A 19,942-nucleotide genomic window follows, 5' to 3' on the forward strand; every position below is an offset into this window, starting at 1 on the left:
TTTCTCCACCCATCCACTAACTCATTAGTAATAAGGACCCCATCCAAAATGTTATTTCCTCCCACAAATGCTGATTGAGTCTCACTAATAATTCTTGGCATTACTTGCTTCATCCTATTTGCCAAGACTTTAGCCAAAATTTTGTATAGGGAGCCAACAAGACTAATGGGCCTATAATCATTCAAGCTTGATGGGCTCTCCACTTTGGGTATTAGCGCAATGAACGAGCTATTTAAACTGCTAACCAGATTGGCATTCTGATGGAACTCACTGAAGAAATGCATTACCTCATGTTTGACTATTCCCCAACATTTCTTAAAGAAATTCAAATTAAAACCATCAGGTCCAGGTGCTTTGTTGCCTGCACAACTCTTAATAACATGCCTCACTTCCTCCTAAGTAAACTTTGCTTCCAAATTGCTTGACTGCCTCCTGTGTTTTTAAACTGGCCAGTTAGTTTAGACCTAGCAGCCCAATGTTCAGAAAAATGGTTCTTGAAGTGCTTCTTCACCTCATGCTTGACTGCCAGAGGCTCCTCCACCATTGAGTCATTCACCTGAATAGAGCACAATGAGTTTCTGCTGTTTCTGCTACATGCCATTATATGAAAATACCTTGTATTCTTGTCCCCTTGTGTGGCCCAATTGATTCTAGACTTTTGCAACCAGATCCGTTCCAACAGTTTGTTTAACCTCCAGATTTCACCCATTAATTCTTGCCTCTAGCTTGTTCATTGCCTAGAAGAGCTCTTTTTTCTGCAATTAATTCAATGGCATGGGCTTCCTCCTCAACTACCTTAAGCTGAGATTCAACCTTACCAAACACAGCAGAGTTCCACGCTTTCAATTTTTGTTTCAAGGCTTTGAGCTTCATGAGACATCTGTAACCAACCCACCCTTCCACTTGAGATTCTGACCATGTTTGCTTCACTAAAGCTACAAAATTAGGGTGGTTGGCCCAAGCATTTAGAAATCTAAACGATCTAGGACCCCAATCCCTATTATCCTCCATCAATATTATAGGACAATGATCAGATACCAACCTAGGAAGGCCCCATAACTTAGAATTGAAATTCTGGAGCCACTCATAATTCAGAAGAAATCTGTCAATTCTACTCCATTTCTCAAGTGTTTGTGGATTGCACAAGGTAAATTTCCTCCCAAGCATTGGTAGGATAATCAATTCTAGTTGTTCTACCATAGAGTTAAAGTCCCTCATTCCTCGGTCTCTTCTAGAGCACCCAATTCGTTCATCAGCATTTCTTATTTCATTGAAATCACCCCCTATACACCATGGCCCCAAGAAAGAAGCCTTCAAACGAGCAAAATTTGCCCAAACCTCTTGCCTTTTGGCCACATCTGTTGGACCATAGACATTAACAATCACACAATTAAACGAAGGAAATAAAGTACCTGACATTAGGATGAAATTTCGGTTGCCACAACACTCATGAATTTGAACCACCGTTGGATTCCATACACAGAGCAACCCACCTGCTCTGCCTTCCACATCTACTGCCATATACTCGAATTGATCTTCGTACCAGATGGATTTTACTACTTCAGTTGTGATGTTTGATCTCTTTGTTTCTTTGTTCCTCTAGCTTACTCATCACCTCCCCCTCCTTTCCATCACAATCTACCCCCAAGACTTTTCCAATTTGAATTGATGCTTCTGCCTCTGATATCCGTAGACATCCTCTACTAGACTTGCTGGCCATGGATAGTGAAAGAGCAGCTACTGCCGATGTGAAAACTGCCCCTTTTCGTAAATTCATTATAGACTTTAGAAATCTCTTTCCCTCTTTGTGCTTCCACTGCTTCAGAGTTTTCTGACTTCTGCTTACCTCGCCTATCTCCTTTAGCTTATTTCTTCGAATAATGACTTCTACCAAACAAAACTAAAATGATATGGTGTACTCTATATAACATTATACTATTAACATATCACATCACAAGTACTAAAATTGCCTACTTATTTTTTTAATTTATGATGTAATAAGTTCCTTGTTCGTTTAAAGTTATAATACATGTATTCAACAATTAAAAAAAACCCTACATCAATTAATCTTTTTTTTTTTCCCCAAATTGAACCATGTATGAAATTAAAATTATTTATTATTATTTAAATTTTAAAAAATATAAAATCTTCTCCATTGTTTTCCTAAACTCTTCCTCTCCTGTTTCTTCCTTTTGTTTGGGTTATAATTTCCAGTTCAAGAGTGTACACCATCAAGGCTCACCGTTGTGTCCTGCATAATGATGAGCAAGAGCTATTTACACTAATGCTGTATCCAGTTAAGAAATTTAAGAAGAGATTTAAAAAGAAAAAAATATATATATATATATATATAAAATTATATAAAATATAAATATATTTTATTCATATTTCATCAACTTTTTTCATTTTTTTTTCTAAATCCCTTCTCAAATCTTTCAACCAAACACAAAGGGACCAAATCAAAATCATTTCTTAAAACAACAAATCAATTTATGGTACTGGACTTTTCCATTCTGTAATCTTAATTAGTTGATAATTACATTTTCTATATTATACCACAAATTATTCATAAAAAAAAATAAAATTGATCCAATTACTATAACCACATTAGTTTATAACATTTATTGAAAAAAATAAACAAACATTATTTAAAAACTAGATTCATATTCAAATTCAACATCCAAATATAACCGAAAAATCTCTAATCTTCACTTCTATTTCAAGAAAAATTATTTCATAGTCCAGAACCATTATTTCACACCATTTCAAAATTGACACATATCCTAATTTTATCTCTTAAACCCAAGATACAACCAGTGGAGCTCAATGTTCTAACCAATAAAAATTGACACATTATCTCTTAAATCCAAGATAAAACCAGTTGAGCCCACTGTTCTAACCAATATGAAAATGAATCTGGAACACTACATGATCTTGCCCCTAGCCTCAAGACCACAGAATAACTTCTCCTACCACCTCCATCATAGTGGCATTCCCATCTTGTGATTCACATACAATCTATGATTCACATGGGAAAGTTTGCAACTGTAGGTATAAAAAGAACCCTACAACTGGATTTGTTTCTTCCCCATAAAAACAGCAAAAGCCATGGAGTCCAAAGCTCATCACAAGCATAACCTCTGAAAGCCACACACAAACACACAAGAAAAAGGGCAAAACACAAGCATAAATGTCGCAATATCCAAAACACCACTCAAAATAGTGACAAATTGCATGCAAAAGCAAAAGCATTCCCTACAAGAGAAACTCACTTAGAACCATTCTAAAATTCAGACACAAAACTGTCCTCAAAATCAACCAGAAGCTCCAAATTTGATGTCCTAACAATTAGGAAACAAGCCGATCATTTAAAGACAACGATGCCAATTGATCAGCGGGATTGCTAGCCTGTTGCTGCTGAACATTCTTCAGGACCTCCATAGCCTCCGCAACCTTGGCTTTCAGAGCTTCAGGCGACTCCAGCAAATGCAAAACCTCAGTCTGATCCATCTCCAGAAGCATGCCAGTAACCTTCGCTGCCATCTCAGGCTCCAGCTGTTCCACAAGTGGATACAGATTTTCACCCAGCATCTGCAATCGTTCACCCAACACACATTTCAGTTATTCATCCGTAACACTATTGTCATTGTACTAACAACACTAATCATCATCATGGTACATGGATTAGAAGGCATCAGAAAGACCTCTGCCATAACGAAATGTAGCAGAGTTAACTGTCTGTCTTACTAATGGTAGCATTTCGGCTAAAGCTTATTTAAGACCTAAGGCAAAAATTTTAATTGGGAACTTTTATAATTTTTTTACTACAATTTTTATCATTTTTAGTGGGGCCCTATATACTACAATTTTGATAAGAAAATAAGAGGTATAATATAGTGACAAGACCATTTTGCATCCAATGAAAGATGTTTCTCTCTTTCTGATTTGATGGAGAGATCATGATATTGATGAATTGGTATTTTTTTTTATATTTTAAAATTTGACCATTATTTATTTATTTTACAAACATTTTTTGTTAGTTTTATTTATTTATTTTTTATTCCCGATACTTTTTTGTGTATACACATTACATGTATGGCATAATAAGTGGGGCCTTCTACTCAGGGCCCTAGGCAAGCACCTACGCTGCCTGCCCCTTGAGCCATTACTGTTTCAAACACTGCCAAAAAATTCAAGAAATAATACCATCAGAAATATGTTATTCTGTTGACTAAAGCCAGATGAATTTGATAAGTGAGAGAACTCCAAACAACTTTAAGTTGCCTCTTCGTATAAGAATATAGTTGTACTAAAACATATTAAAGCATAAAGCTACCCTGCTAATTCCCTAAACCCTGCAAACAAATGAAAAAAGTACCACAAGAGAAATGCCTACCGTCCTCTGGTCAGCAGGAGAAGCATTTGCAAGGGCAGTAGCCAAAGCACCAATTGGAATTGGTTGAGACATTCCCCCATCACGCAAAGGCATGCCACCCATATCATAGGGAATGGAAAGCATGCCTCCAGCAACACCAGACATGGAAACATCAGGCATGCCACGCCCTGGCGGGTAACGGTAGACCCGCCCCCTCGGAAGCATCTATCATTCAAACAAGCCATCAAACGAAGTACAATAAACGTGAATATGAAACTCAAACAATTGGGAGCAAATCAATAAGTGATACCTGTTGCTGCATTAGTGGAACTGGCTGTTGCCCCTGCTGCCCTGGAACACCTCCTGCACGTCTGCCACCAGGACGCTGACCCTGCTGAACCATTGGCACAAAGAAATTCGGGATGGGGCCCCCACCAGGCCTCATGCCTGGTACAAGTTGCTGCTGATACCCAAAACCGGGCTGACAAAGTTTAAATACCAGCAAACAAAATACGTTACCAACATGCTATGGTTATAAAATACTGCTCATATCATACACGCCCAGTCATTTCAAGGACAAAACATAGAAGATTGAACTTGTAACTTCATGAAGAAGAATATTAACATATTGCAAAATTCCAGATAGGTGTCAAAATAGTGATCTTATGAATGACGCGTAAATTGAAAAAAAATGGCTGAGTCGCCCTTATTTAAACTATCCTGTCAGGTGACTTGAAGAAACACTACTGAATGTAGTTGAATATACCATAGCATCACAGTAGCTACATTCAATGCAATTACAAAGTAGAAGTGAATGTCCTTTTTGGGAAGAGCGAGGATTTTTTTTAAGAAAAAATTTGATAAGTAGAGAAGAATGAATAATTTTCAAACACCCATTGCTCAAATTTACGAAGTTTGTCCCCGAAGCCATATTTTACGACCATCTGGTCTGTGAAAAGAGTTTGGCTAGTTATAACCAATATCATAATGTATTTGTGAATTAGGGTTCTACACTGCAAAATAAGAGAAAATTAGCTCTCAAATTAGAATTTTCAAACCGGGTTGACTGCAAATGCCTCCAATTTATAAAGCAACTGACAAATGGGTGAAGAGAATAAGAGTGCAACACTAGCTAGAGACATGGGATAGTTCACCAGTTCAACAAATATTCACCCTAACATTGCATATGCATTAACACTGTTGAGTCAGTTCAATATGCATTATAATCATCAAGCATGGAGACTGTATAAAGGATTAACTGAAGCTCTAATATCTGCAGGGATGTGTAGTATCTCTTTGCACCAGCTTCAATTAACAGAAGTACTGAACATTCACATGATATGATGATATGATATGACTAAACATGCAATATAATAGCAATCATAAATAATAGGATTACTTGGGGAGGTATGATAGCAGGCGGAGCTTGTCCGTAAAATATCTGTTGTCCAAGACCAGGACCACCAGGGGGGTACATTGGCATACGAGGAGCAACTGAAGGTGCCATCACCACTGGACGCATTTGAGAAAATTGGGCCTGCACAAGCAATAGAATTACCATTTTCATGTAACCAACCACGTTTTTCCACGTATAGACGTGTCAAAGACAACAAAATAGATCCATTAAAGCACCATCAATTCATGTGTCATCATTGCTGCCAAAAAAAGGAAGTTCTGTTGCAATTAACAAACACTAATGAATATCCTAAAACAAGAAATGAAGCTAAATCGTTAAATGTTTAGGCATATATGACATTGAAAATTTGAGTTCTTAGGGCAACTCTAACAAGCTATCCAAATGGGCCATTTTAGCTATCTTCATCCCCCTCTCTCTCTCTCTCTACCTTTTCCTCTCTTCTTGGAGAGTGTAAATTTAACCCCCCCCCCCCCCCCCCACCCCCCAAAAAAAAATAGTTGTTGAGAGTGGCAAGCTAAAATAGATAGCATTGTTGGAGGATATATTGTGAAAAGTGGATAGCTAAAATAGAGAAGATACTTTTGGTGCACTTTTGCTAGCTAATGGTTTTAAGTGTAGCTCTAATTGGACATGATTTTTTGGTATGATATATTTTTTGCCACCCATTCGGTTAGTAAAAGTTTGCAATCAAAGTCATTTTATTTTATTTTATTTTTTGATAAATAAATTAGGAATCAAAGTCATTCAATTCGTATTGATGTTGTCATAGATAGCTTTCTTTTTTCAAAAAATATAGAAATACACAAAAAGTATTAAAGATGTAAAAAAATTATTCAAACTTCAGATAAAAAAAATTGCAATGTAAAAAATTTATAAATATTTACCTAAATTAATTTTAAAATACAAAAAGGCCCCCCACTTGGAGATTTCACCTTAAGCCCCTGAAAGGGTTGGGGACCGCCCCCGATTGCTGCATCTTCTTTGTAAGTTAAAAAAAATCAAGGAAAAAATGTACCTGCAATCTTGCTCTTCTATCTTCTTTTCGTTGTGCATGGGCAACATAAAGAGGTTTGCTAACAATCATCTTGCCATTCATCTCCAATAGCTATCAACCAACAACAACAACAACAACAAAGGGAAAAATTTAAACATGCAAAAGAAAACAAAAACAAAAATCAACAGCTATTTTATCAAGAATTTACTTAAGATGCAAATTATATATCAACTCACAGCCCTAGATGCCTCTTCGGGAGTAGAAAATGCAACAAATCCTGATCCCCTACTTACTCCACTAGGGTCACGCATAACCTGTTCATATATTGAAACAATAAAACTGCAGTAAATATAAACCAATATAAAAACCGAGCCAACTACATTGGCGCTTTCCAACACAATATATAGATGATACAAACCTTGTATGAAGTTATGATGCCAAATGGAGAGAACAATTCCTTAAGCTTATCATCACCAATGCTGTCATCTAAATTTTTAATGTACAGGTTTAGCCCTTGAGATTTGTCTGCCGCCTCCTTTACAGTCTGCTCAAATCGATTTTTTAATTCAAGTTCCCTCTCAGATTTTTTTTGTGCTTTCCCGACAAACCACTCCTTATTATCAATTTTTTGTCCATTAAGAGACTCAACAGATCGAGCAGCATCATCTGCATTCTCAAAGTTGACAAAACCAAAGCACTTAGAGTTTCCATCAGCATCCCTCATCAGCACAGCACTAGTGATTGCTCCAAAATCACCAAATATTTTCTTCAGATCTTCGTCTGTTGTTGATTCTGATAGATTCTTTACGAAGACATTGGTGAATTTTACCTTGTCCAATGCCATTTCTCTTTCCTGCTTCCGAAGGAAGGGTCCCACATATACTTGCTTATCATTCAGCAGCATACCATTAAGCTTCTCAATAGCTTTTTGGGCAGCTTCCTCACTATCATATTGCACAAACCCATACCCTTTCGACTGACCAGCGGGGTCTGTAGCTACCTTGCAAGAGAGAATATTTCCAAACGAAGAAAATGTATCATGCAGTGCTTTGTGGTCAATAGCCTTGTCCAAATTCTGCCAATACAAAAATATATGTGTTTGGTCAGAACACAAAATAAAACAAATTTGAATCCCAAAGAAAATTCTCAAATCCGATAAAACCAAAAGAAGCGAAGAAAAAATATATATACCTTAATAAAAATGTTACCAGCCCCACTTTTGCGCATACTAGGGTCACGATGAGAATACATTACCCTAATGGGCGTTCCATTCAGAGGAGTGAAGTTCAGCACCTCCAAAGCCCTTAGAGCTGTCATCAACATAGATTAAAGATGCAAGGCGGAAGGAAGGGGGGGGGGGGGGGGGGGGGGTTGCAAAAAATGTTATATAAGTACACAGTTCAGGACAAAAATTACCCTTCTCAGTTCCAATAAGAAAAAGCAACATGGTCCCATGAGCAAAAGTTCACATGCAGCTCAATAGCATTCAAGAATAAAAACCAAAGAAATACTAGAATAAATATATTGACAATACGTTGATTTTTGGCTTGTGAATTCTTTCTTCTTCATGTGTTTTAGGATTAGTTCTTTTTACAGTCAAGAATATAGTACACAGTGTTGATTAGATGGGCCAAATGAATAAAGTAATATATTGAAAACCTGCTCCTATTGCACAGTATTGGAGCCTGTTTCTTAATATACATAGGCAGTTTTAATAAGAATATAATTTTTTTGGACCTCGAACTTTAAGAGTTTTGGAATGAATGTTATAACCTTTTATTGATAAGTCAAGTCCATCAAGTCAGTTTGCTCTGTTGGCCTTCCGAGACAGGCTGCCATTTCTTATCAGCACATGCACCATTAGATTTATGGATGTACTAAAAAACATAGTGCTCCCATGGTTCATGAGAAGGAATAAAAGGACTTGTCCCTTGAGTAACCACAACCAAAAACACCAAATCCTCGCAATTCAAATGGAAGTTTATTAGGCTAAGGAAGACGAATATTACATTGACAACCTAATGGAGGTTTATTTCTTGCTGGATTGGCTATCATGCCAGTTCCGCTTTCAAAGACCGCCAAAGACAGAGAATCCAATCCTTTCGCAGGAAATTCATTCTTTCTAAAAGTGGTACTTTATGCTGTGTTTGGTTGAGGGATTTGGGGAGGGATTTAGAAAGGAAAAAGGAAAAGGTATGTGAAACTAGGTGAAATGTAGATATATTTTATTCACATTTCACCTAACTATTCCCTTTCACTTTCCGAATCACTCCTCCAATCCCCCAACCAAATACAGCGTTAGTGTCATGTTTTGTCAAAGCCCTGTCTTTTTGGCTGACAACTTCGATTCCTTTTGACCCCAACTTCGTCTTTTATGAGCGGGGAAAGTTCACAAGCTTGAACAAAATCCAAGCATATGGGAATGGCCTCAATCTACGCAGCATGGACATGGACCCGGGACATGACACAGACATATGGACACAAATTTTCAAAAAATACAGGGGACAACGCATTGGGAACACATGCAAAACATATAATTTTATATATTAATTATGTCATTTTTTTTTAATATTTTATATTTATTTTACGTTAAATATTAATATTTAATTTCATCAAATTTATCAACCTTAATATACTATTGCAATAAAGAAAATTAAAAATTTTAATTTCCTTAGCGTATCGCTAGTGTGTTTTAGCATGTCCGACACGTATAGGACATCTATCTATGACCTCCACAGAGGTGTATGTGCTTCATAAGCCTCAATGAAGAATGGATGTGTCAACAACCACCTTTGTTAGATAACTCCGGACAATGGGTAGTACAGGGTTGGATTATAGAGAGAGTTTGGGATAGTGGGTTTGGTGGGATTGTCACCACTTCAGTAAATAACTTGAGCCCTAGTAACTTTTTGGTCATGGAACTGTTGATTGATTATAATCTGAGATAGTGTGAAAGTCTTTCCCTCTTATGTGACTAATTTGCAATTCAGGTGGCAAGTCTACCATATATGCATTTGAGCTAATTTTCCTGAACACCTTGCATGGACCAAACTTTTTTGGCTTCAATTTAGCCTTTAGGGAATGTGCCTCAAATTCACTAACACCATATCACCTTCTTCGAAATCCTTTGCTCGCAGATGTTGATTGGTTGTTGCATAGGATTCAATACTAATAGTGATTGCTTGCCTCACTTCCTCATGAACTCTTTTTCTAGTCTTGCTCACTAAATTGTTATTGGCAAATTCAATTTGTGGTATAACAGAATCCCGTCATCACATAGCTCCCATCCCAACAGGGAATCTAAAAAAGTTACCTAAACATCAATTGACCACTTATGTTCAATCATCTGTTTGAGTATGGAAAATGCTCAAATTTCAATCTCGAGTTTTGTCCATCCATAAAGTACTCCAAAAATGGCCCCGTAAACTTGATATCTCCATCAAAGACAGATGAAATTGGAATGTTGTGTAGTCTTACCACTTCCTTAAAGAATAAATCAGTAACATGTGGCATCAACAGTACTCCAACAAAGAATAAAATGTGTCATTTTAGAGAATCATTCCACCACTACAAAAACAGAGTTGGTGTCCCCTTGTTATCTCCGAAGGTCCTAATATGAAATCCATGCTAATATGAATCCAACGAGTCTCTGGTGTTGGTGACGGAGTGAGCAAACTAGTGTTTTGTGAAGTACCAAATTGGCAAATTTGATACCTTCAAACCAACTTTCACCACATCCATGTACATCTTTGGCCAAGAATAGCCTTCAGCCACCATTGCCATAGTTTTATCCTTACCAAAATGTCCCCCTAAATCAGTGTCATGAAGCTCCTTGATAATTTGCACCTATAATGATCCCTTTGGAATGGACAACTGGTCCTTCATTATGTATGGCAGCTTCTTCCTTATGGTCCTTGTAATTTAACTATAACAGGGCTCAAATATAGATCTGTTGCATACTAATTTTTCAGCTCTTCAAAGCCTACCACTTGTGTACTCATCACAGTCAACCATAAAGATCACCTACTCAATGCATCTACAACGTTATTCGACTCACCAAGAGGAGGCTACACTAATTCCATATTTTCATCTAAATGGTTGAATTCAAACAGTTGTTTGTTCATCAGCATTAACTAGACTTACCAACATTGCTCCTCAATGAGTAATAAGGAAGCCAAAGTAAGTTATTAAAGCAAAAAACAAGCTATTAGGCCACCGGTAGAAATAAAGTAGTTTTCTTGACGTAAATCAGGAATCGAAACTTGGAACACTTTACTAAAATGGTCACCTCTATCTCCTACATTACCAATTTTGCATTACATCAAATAAATTTCTTCCTTCCTACAACTGGTTTAGTCCGTTACGGTTACTCCTAAAGCAATACAAAATCCCCCTTCCATAAACACTAGCAATTTAACACAATCCAACAAAAAGCACAATTATTTATGAAACTAGACATCAAAAAAATTCACACTTCAATTTAAGCAAAACGCAATTAATTAATAGTGAAGCAAAGAACTAACCATCTTGCGGGTTCGCATAATTAACATAACCATAACCAAGCGATCGGCGAGTAGTCAAGTCCCTGCAAACTCGAACAGAGACAACTTGACCCAGCTGGTTAAACAGATCATAGAGCTGCGAATCGGTCACGTTCGGCTCGAGGTCACCGACATAAAGCGACGTCGTCACGAACTGGTTTCCAGCTGCATTCACAGCTTGAGGCTGAACTTGAACCTGTGCCATCTCAACCAAAAGACCCTAGAACAAACTTATCTTTTTTTTCCAAATTTCCCCCTTTTTTTTTTGGATTTTTTTTCTCTGTCTTCCCTCTCCTCTTATTTACAGTAACCAAACCCTAGAAAGCATCAAACAACACAGCAAATCAAAATAAATTTAGAAAACCAAACCCTAAAAATTGATTTTTTTTTTTTTGATTGATAGATAGAGATAGAGGAGAGGGAAGGGGGTAGATAGGTCGGAGATCCGACGGACGACGGAGTAGATCTCCGCCGGTGGCGTCGTAGAGAGGAGGAGGAGAGAGGAGAGAGGAGAGAGGAGAGATACTGGGAGGGCAGCTTTCGACTGCACCAGTGCACAAGCGTTAGGTTTTGGGGATGAGTATGTTTCTTATAGTTGGCGTCACGTTGTTTGCAAACCCTCTCGAGATTATATAAAGATGACGAATTTTCCGCCGTTGGATTTGGAGGATGAGGACCCCACTTGAGTTTCCCTTGTTTTTAGATAAGTGTGGATTTATCGTTTGAATCGCCCGGTTCGTCTCGCCCTTGCTTTCGGTTCTCTAAACCGCCGGTTCACTTTTTTATTACAGAAATTTTAATTTTAGTGAAAATGATAGGTCAATTTATTTTGTTTCATAAGTCATTTAGGAGAAAATACATAGTTGACTAGGGACAAAATAAAATATATTTTTTTTCCTTAGACAATATTACTAGAGTAATATGTTATTGTTAGACAGAATAACATGTTACTGTGAACCGGAGTAACATGTTACTCTTACTATTTATATCAATTTCGACAGTAATAATTTTTTTTTTTTTAAATTCATAATCAACATGGATCTTATTTGATAGATATTGATGAGAAGATTCTAAAAATATTAATTTTATTAAAAACTGATATCTACATCCAAAGTTATGTTATTTTAAAATTTAATATTTTGATAATAGTGATATGTGTTGGACTTTTCAATAAAAACTTTTTATATTTATCCTTACCACAGTAGAATTTGATTATGAGATAATTTTGACCAAATTTCTTTTTTTTATTATTATTTTGAAAAAATATCAAATCACTAAGTTTTAAAAAAAATAAATACAAATTAGTGAAAAAATTTATTAATTTTAATAATTAAAAATGTAAATTTAAAAAAAAAAAAAAATTGTAACATGTTTTTGCTGCTACCATTGGAGAGGGTAATGTCCCATATTATCTTTATATAGTGAGTGTTATTTACCAAACTCGCTTTGTTTGAAAAATTATTGGAGAAATTATAATAAAAAAAATCTTTAAAGTTTGAGTGTTGTAATAAAATGAGTATTAAATATTTTAATTTAAATTATTTGTTTATTTTTTAAATAAAATTAATAGAAAAACATATATTTTAGACAATTTTTGTGCATTTTTTGCACACTTACACTGAGTTTAATAATTAAAATTCTATTTATTATTATTTTTTTATTAAATACATAAATGATTTATATTGAAAATAATTAAAATTTTGATTTTAAATTGATAAAATTAAAATTCAGTGTTTATTTTGTTGTAAGGTTCAAATATTTTTTTTTTCATTGTAATTTCTCCAAAATTATTTTTTAAATTTATATGTTATTCTTAATTTATTTTTTAAACTCAAATTATAAATAAGTTCAATGTTTCCTGTTGATGATTTTAGTGAATGTTTGGCGTATGGACTGGATGAGATAAAGATGGGCTGGGCTTTGACGGTATCAATATGGGTTTCTTCTTCATAAGGTTTGTATATTAGTAAAGAGGAAAAATAATTGGAGAATATAGAATAGATAGTGTACCTGTTCCATTTGATTAATAGTTATGATAGGGACACATAAATTAACCACAAAATGAGACATAACTCTCTTATAAGAGGTGAATCTCACATATGAGTCTCACACATGAGATTTCACCCTTTATAAAAAAAAGTTACGTCTCATTTTGTATTTAATTTCTATGTACATAGAATTGTTGTTTAATTAAATTGCGAATATGTGAGATTTACATCTCACTGTTACAATCCATATGATGCATAGGTTAGAGCATCTCCAACGGTGAACTTCTTTTTTCACCAAATCTGAGTAAAAAATGATTCGTTTTACCAAATCTGATATCACTAGCTCCAACAGTGTATCAAATCCCGTATCAAATTCCGTGGGTCAACCGGTTGGTCGACTGGTAAGCGTAAATATTTTTTTTTTTGTTTTGCAGAGTACCCAGATCGGATGATGCTGACTGAGAGCAACAAAACTTTTTCTGGATATATAAAGATCAAACTTTCATTCATACCTAATTAATTTAGCAGAGAAGACCTATATTTTGAAATATCCTCAACTAATTCCTAGACATAAATGGTTAAAAATCAGAGATGAAATCACTAATCTAAAACATATAAATATTAGTAAGCAATCTGAGTCAAATCAGAGAACAAACCCACAATTCACGGCTTAAAGTTTGAAAGAAAAACTTACAACCAGGAGTAGTGAGCTTCAAGGTATAGAAGCAAATGTCATACAAAGCCTCATTGTCAAGAACCAGGAGTGGTTGATCGGTTGGTTGACCGGCCGGTCGACTGATAAGGCAAAATATATTTTTTTTTTTTTTACCTGTTTGAACTTTTTTTGACCGGTTTAAACCCACCAATTATAAAGGAAATCGGTCGACCAGTTGGTCAACCGGTTGGTCGACCGGGTCCTCCTCCAACGGTTACAAACAGTGTTTTGGTGAAATCAGTATCTTGTCCTCAGTTTGATGAATTGTTTGATGAAATCTCAATTTGATATCGATTTGGTACAACTGTTGGAACACTAAACAGTAACTTTTTCATCAAAATTTGAATTTGATGTCAATTTTGATGAACCGTTGGAGATGGTCTCATGAGACATATTTTTCATTAATTGGTGACAATTGTAAGTGGAGAGAACCACTCTACATTCCTGTCATATGTCCCAAACGTTACAAGTATAAAAGGTGTGATGCCTGATTAGCTCTAGCATTCCACATTTAATTATTTTAAAAATAAATAAATAAATAAAATAATTTTGCATCATAAAACGTGAATAATAAATTAATTTTATTTAAAATCTATTTAAAATATATATTAGTGTATAAGTTATTTTTAAAAATCCAATTCAATCACTAATAAAAACATTGTTAGGAATAATAATTTTGTGAGTATTCAATATTTATTGTTTATAATTTAATTTAATGAGGATTCAACATAATAATTATCTTTACTAAATACCTTAGCTGAAAACCTGAATTAATTAATTTTAAGAAACACACACAAATAAAAATAAAAATAAAAAATATAAAAATGAAATTAAGTGGCAGTGTGGTAATTAATCACTCAACACTTGTATGCATGCATGTAATAGTAGGGAGATGGGCTCATTGTATATATTGGAATTGGAAGATATAATGAGAGAGAGAGAGAGAGAGCCTCAATCAGACGAAGAACTCCTATATATATATATATATATATATATATATGTTTGCATTCTTCTCTGATCGGAGAAAAGAAAGAAAAAATAAAATTTTTGTGAGTAAGCTAAGTAGGAAGGAGAAGAAGAGTAGGAGATCAAGAAAGTTTATAATTTTTTCTACTATTTCATCATCCTATTTCAATCCTACTATTAAGTAAGAAAACTTTCTTAACCCTCTCATTTTATTTTATTTTTGGTTGAAATTTTTAGATTTGTGTTCATATGATTGTAAATAGAATTTTATTTATAATTATATGTAGATTTTGTGATTTGTATATCAAATATTTGAAGGTTATTAGTAGCCTTAAAATCATGGTTAAATTTTGAAATTAGACTTGCATGCGCAGTTTGTGCCATTAAAGAGATGATTAAAGATTTTATTTGATTTGGTTATATGACTATTAAATCTGCCAGAAACTTGTATGAATTTTTAGACACTTTTATACTCAAAATTTTAAGATATTTCTTCTACAAAATTATAAATAATGATGTCTAGTCCATCAAAGAATTTTTTTAACAATTATTATAGTTTTGTACGAATTTATACAAAATTTTAATTAAATCTGAAACTGTAGACAAATTTTATTGCATGTTTGAAAAATCATCAAAAATCCTATATTAAACTAAATATGGTAATTTCTAATAAAACAATGAAATTTGAGAAGTTTAGTTTCATAATAAATTTTTAGATTACGGAATTGATTTATAAATTTAAGTGTGAAATTATTTTAAGAAAATGTAACGAATCTGTGTTATGGAATTTCTTGAAATTTTACAGAATTATTTATAACTTATTTTTGGAAATTTCTTTCTGTAAAATGGCCATAACATGTTTGTTGAATATTCCATATAATTCCATGAATTTTAGAATTGTATAAATAATTTATTTATAATTTTAATTACGAAAAGTATGTTGTGAAATTTTCGGGGTAGATCGAGAAGGAAACAAGATTATTACTTCAATTATTTATTAGGACTAAAAATAAATATTGTGCTGGTCTAATTAATTAAATCATGTAAATTAGTAGTCCATGCATGTGTGTGATTGTAAGTATCTAGATTATCATTTCATACCATGGTTTAATTTATCTGTTTATTATAATTTTGTACATTGATTGACTATTGTATACCATATGTGTAATATTTTATGTTGGAAATTTTAACGAAATGGTATTACACTTATGGTAATTGAAAATTGTAATTATTTGTGATTAACATAAAAACTAACTAAAATGATGAACAACATGTACAAAATTAACGATTGAGGGTTAATACCGGTAGTTCAGAGTGAACCTTGGTTTTTGATAATTTTTACATAATTGTGTCATGAAACCCTAAGATGGCACGAGACTTATTTGAATCCTTATCATTATTTGGTTTTGGGATAAGAGTGGATGTACGGGTGGCACATAAGGAGGTTATGTACCCCTGACAGAACGTTCCCTTGGGACAAATTACGGATGCCGCGACTTGGGTATATAACTCTGGGTGTGGACATCCTTGGTAGTCATAGTTGGTATTACTTGAATATTTGACCAAGGGGGATTCCAAATTAACCGTGACTATGACTTAGTGGTTGGTAAGAAAATTTCTTTGGTGAAATTTTGAGTGTCACTTAAACTATTAAAATTGTTAAAATTAATTTAATGATTGTTATTCTATTAATTTTGTTATTTTCTCTTAACTGTCATGGTTATTAATCTTATTATTTTCTCCTAAAAATAATGGTAGGTTTGTTATGTTTTATTACTATGTTGCAAAATTCATGGCATATGTTTTGTTACCCTAGAGTTTTATGCCAGATTTTGACGAGGAAAGAGTGTAAGGTGAAATTGGAGCCGCTACTAATATAAAGCCTTGGCCAATTTGAAGCCTTGACTTTAATAAAATAAAATTTTACTATCTTATGTGTTAATGATTAATGATGTTATAATATTGCTTAATATTGTATTTGGACTTTAATTTATTTTTTTTTAATTTAGTGTTGTTAAACTTTTGGTTATGTGAGAATCAAAATTTTCCTATTAAGATATTAAAATTTCAATTTAATAAATTATTTTATTATTTAATTTCTTATGATGTTTCAAAAAAAAAAAAATTGGAACGTCACAAACTGACTTTTTAAGTAAGTGTGTCTTTTTAACGGTATGAGCCTTACCTTGATCGTTGCGATCAGATAAACCATTTGCATATGTTTAGATCGGGCTTATTAATCAATAGAATAACGGGTTTGAACCATTGTCCTTCTTAAATCTTTATTGTGGAGTGTGTTAGTGTAGCTGTAATTAGTTGTAAAGTAAATTGTAAAGTAAAGCTTTCATTATGTTGTTCCCTTAGTGCACACTTTTGTGCTTTCTTCTCTCGGTCTTCTCTCTTCTATAAAGAGGAGTAATCGTCCTATGGTAAACATATATATTGAATATATCAAATACACTTCATTTAATCTCTTTCTCTCTCTCTCTCTCTCTCTACCAAACTTAGTATCAGAGCCCAGTTCTATACTCTTGGCATTTTCTGTTTTTGGTGCTTAGTCCCATACACAGTGGCACTACACTACTCTGCTCGGAATCACCTCACGATTCCAACGGTACCACCCCCATCACCAGAATCGCCGTCACACGCCGCTTTTGTGTTCGACGCGTCTTAACTTCCGCCGCCACTCGTACACGCGCCATTCATGCGCTCCTCCATTGCTTGCTCATGTCAACATCTAACGTCAACCCTACGTTTGTGTGCGCCGCGTCGCGCCTACTGTTGTGCACCTCACGTGCGCCGTTTATTGTGAACCCACGTACGTCATTCTACTTCCGTGCGCCCCGCGTGCACCGTTCTGTTACGGTGCGCCGCGCGCCCTTCCTGCTATTGTGCGCCGCCTTCAGTTTGTTATTGTGCGCCGCTGACATCATTTCCCCTCTGTTGACATTATCTCTGCACAGCAGCCCCTTTCCCAGCTATTTTTGACCTTCCGAATTCATTGGCCTGCTCCTATTTATTTAGTTCTACTCCACTTTTAATATGGATTGCCATGATGCCTCCCATCCGATTTCTATTCTTCTTATTGGTTCCAATTATGTACTGTGGGCCCAAGCCACGTTTTCCTTCCTTAAAGGACGAAAACTTTGGCGTATTATCACTGGGGATGTGACCAAACCGGTGAAAGAGGACGCTGAATCTACTGCCACATATGCAGAACGACTCGAAGATTGGAACAGTAAGAACTACCAGATTATTACTTGGCTTCGGAATACCTCTATTCCCTTTATTAGTCTTCAGTTTGGCCGTTTTCAACTTGACTCTGTTTCCAATCTTGCTAAAGACATTTAGGATTTTTTGAGAGATCGATACCAGACTATCGGTCTTGCTCATCAGAGTCAACTTCACCACATGCACCAAGAATCTAGTCAGTCTATTAATGACTTTCTTTCTCAAATGTATTCTGTTTGGGAGCAGCTTGCTCTCTCAGAACCGACATGGCCTCACCGATAAGATGCTGCTTTATTTACTACATATCGTAATTAGCAGCGGTTGGTTCACTTTCTTATGGCTCTCACTCTCTCTTTTGAGTTCGTGCGTGCCTCTTTTTTTCATCGCCTTCCATTGCCCACTATTGAACAGGCTATTTCTAAGCTGTTATCTAAGGAGACTCGTCTTGGTACTCTCCAGACTCATCATGTGGACTCTGTTCTTGCCATTCCTCAGTCACGGCCCTCACCGACCCAACGGTCCACTACTTACATCTATTGTCAGAATCGAGGCCTTCCTTTTACTCATCTTCTGGTGCATTGCCCTATCCGATCTTACTGATATTGTAACAAACTTGGTCCTGGTCATATGCAGTAGGATTATTTTCACAATCCATCTCGGTCATCTTCCACTAGCTACTCCTCTCGTGGTGGCTCTTTTAGGAGGAGCTCCCATTGTTAGTTTAATCACATTGTTGCTGCTGCCTCTAAGGATTTCTCTGAGTCTTCTGCTCCGTCTGCTCCTATTTTTTCTCAAACTAATGTTGAAGCCATGTTCAAACAGCTTCTCTCCACCTCTGGTACACCTCCTCCTACTGCTTTGTCTGTGACTCCAGGTAACTCTTCTTGGTATTTTGACTCCGCCTGTTGTAATCATATGACTCCCAACTCTACTATATTCTCTTCCATCTCTCTCTCTACCTATCTTCCTTTTATTCATACTGCTGATGGTTCTCTTATGTTTGTTAATCATGTCGGTACTGTTTCCACATTTCAGTTATCTTTACCTCAAATTTGTCATATCCCTTCTCTAACCTTAAACCTTATCTTTATTAGTCAATTATGTGAGCTTGGTGTAATCGTCACATTTTCTGTTAATGGTTGTTTGGTGCAGGACCCTCAGACGGGACAAACTATTGGGATCGGCTATAAGTATGGACATCTCTATGAACTCATTGAACTTCATGTTCCGGACTCCCCACAAATCGCTGCTCCTTCATTTGCTTCCTCTTTGTTTCCTTTTTATCTTTGGCATTGTCGCTTAAGACATATTTCTGTTAGTCGCTTAAAGTCTTTGGTTTCTAGTGGTCAATTAGGTTATGTACTTCCAGATATTTTTGATTGTATACCCTGTCAACTTGCAAAACAACCTGTTTTATCATTCAATAAAAGTACTTTTGTTTCCCATGCTCTTTTTGATCTCATACATTTGGATATTTGGAGCCTATCTCCTACTACTACAATGGGGGGGATCTTGTTATTTTGTTGTGTTTTATTGATGATTATCACGGTTTACTTGGCTTTTTCTCATGAAAACTCGGTTTGAACTTAAACATTTTTATTATAGCTTTGTCAAAATGGTCTTCACCCAAATTTCAAAGACCATTAAAAAATTTCGCTCTGACAATGCTATAGAATATCGGGATACCGATTTCCTTTCCTTTCTTCAGAGTCATG

At 35.2% G+C, this 19,942-nt stretch overlaps 2 protein-coding genes across 2 annotated transcripts; both read right to left on the reverse strand.

Moving 5' to 3' along the window:
* Nucleotides 1-708: 708 nt before the first annotated feature.
* On the reverse strand, nucleotides 709-1,521 carry LOC114257697 (uncharacterized). Its single transcript, XM_028197473.2, has one exon. It carries the CDS (start codon nucleotides 1,519-1,521, stop codon nucleotides 709-711), a length of 813 nt encoding a protein of 270 aa, XP_028053274.2.
* Nucleotides 1,522-3,191: 1,670 nt separating this feature from the next.
* LOC114257685 (polyadenylate-binding protein 8) lies at nucleotides 3,192-12,011 on the reverse strand. The gene is made up of 9 exons (XM_028197464.2): nucleotides 11,310-12,011; nucleotides 7,978-8,096; nucleotides 7,205-7,861; nucleotides 7,023-7,100; nucleotides 6,808-6,897; nucleotides 5,775-5,912; nucleotides 4,686-4,856; nucleotides 4,397-4,600; nucleotides 3,192-3,591 (listed from the first exon to the last, which is right to left on the reverse strand). Exons 1-9 carry the CDS (start codon nucleotides 11,530-11,532, stop codon nucleotides 3,349-3,351), a joined length of 1,923 nt encoding a protein of 640 aa, XP_028053265.2. The 5' UTR covers nucleotides 11,533-12,011; the 3' UTR covers nucleotides 3,192-3,348.
* Nucleotides 12,012-19,942: the final 7,931 nt, after the last annotated feature.

This window comes from Camellia sinensis, chromosome 2 (genome assembly GCF_055761805.1).
Source record: "Camellia sinensis isolate YWXY chromosome 2, ASM5576180v1, whole genome shotgun sequence".
NCBI lineage: Eukaryota > Viridiplantae > Streptophyta > Magnoliopsida > Ericales > Theaceae > Camellia > Camellia sinensis.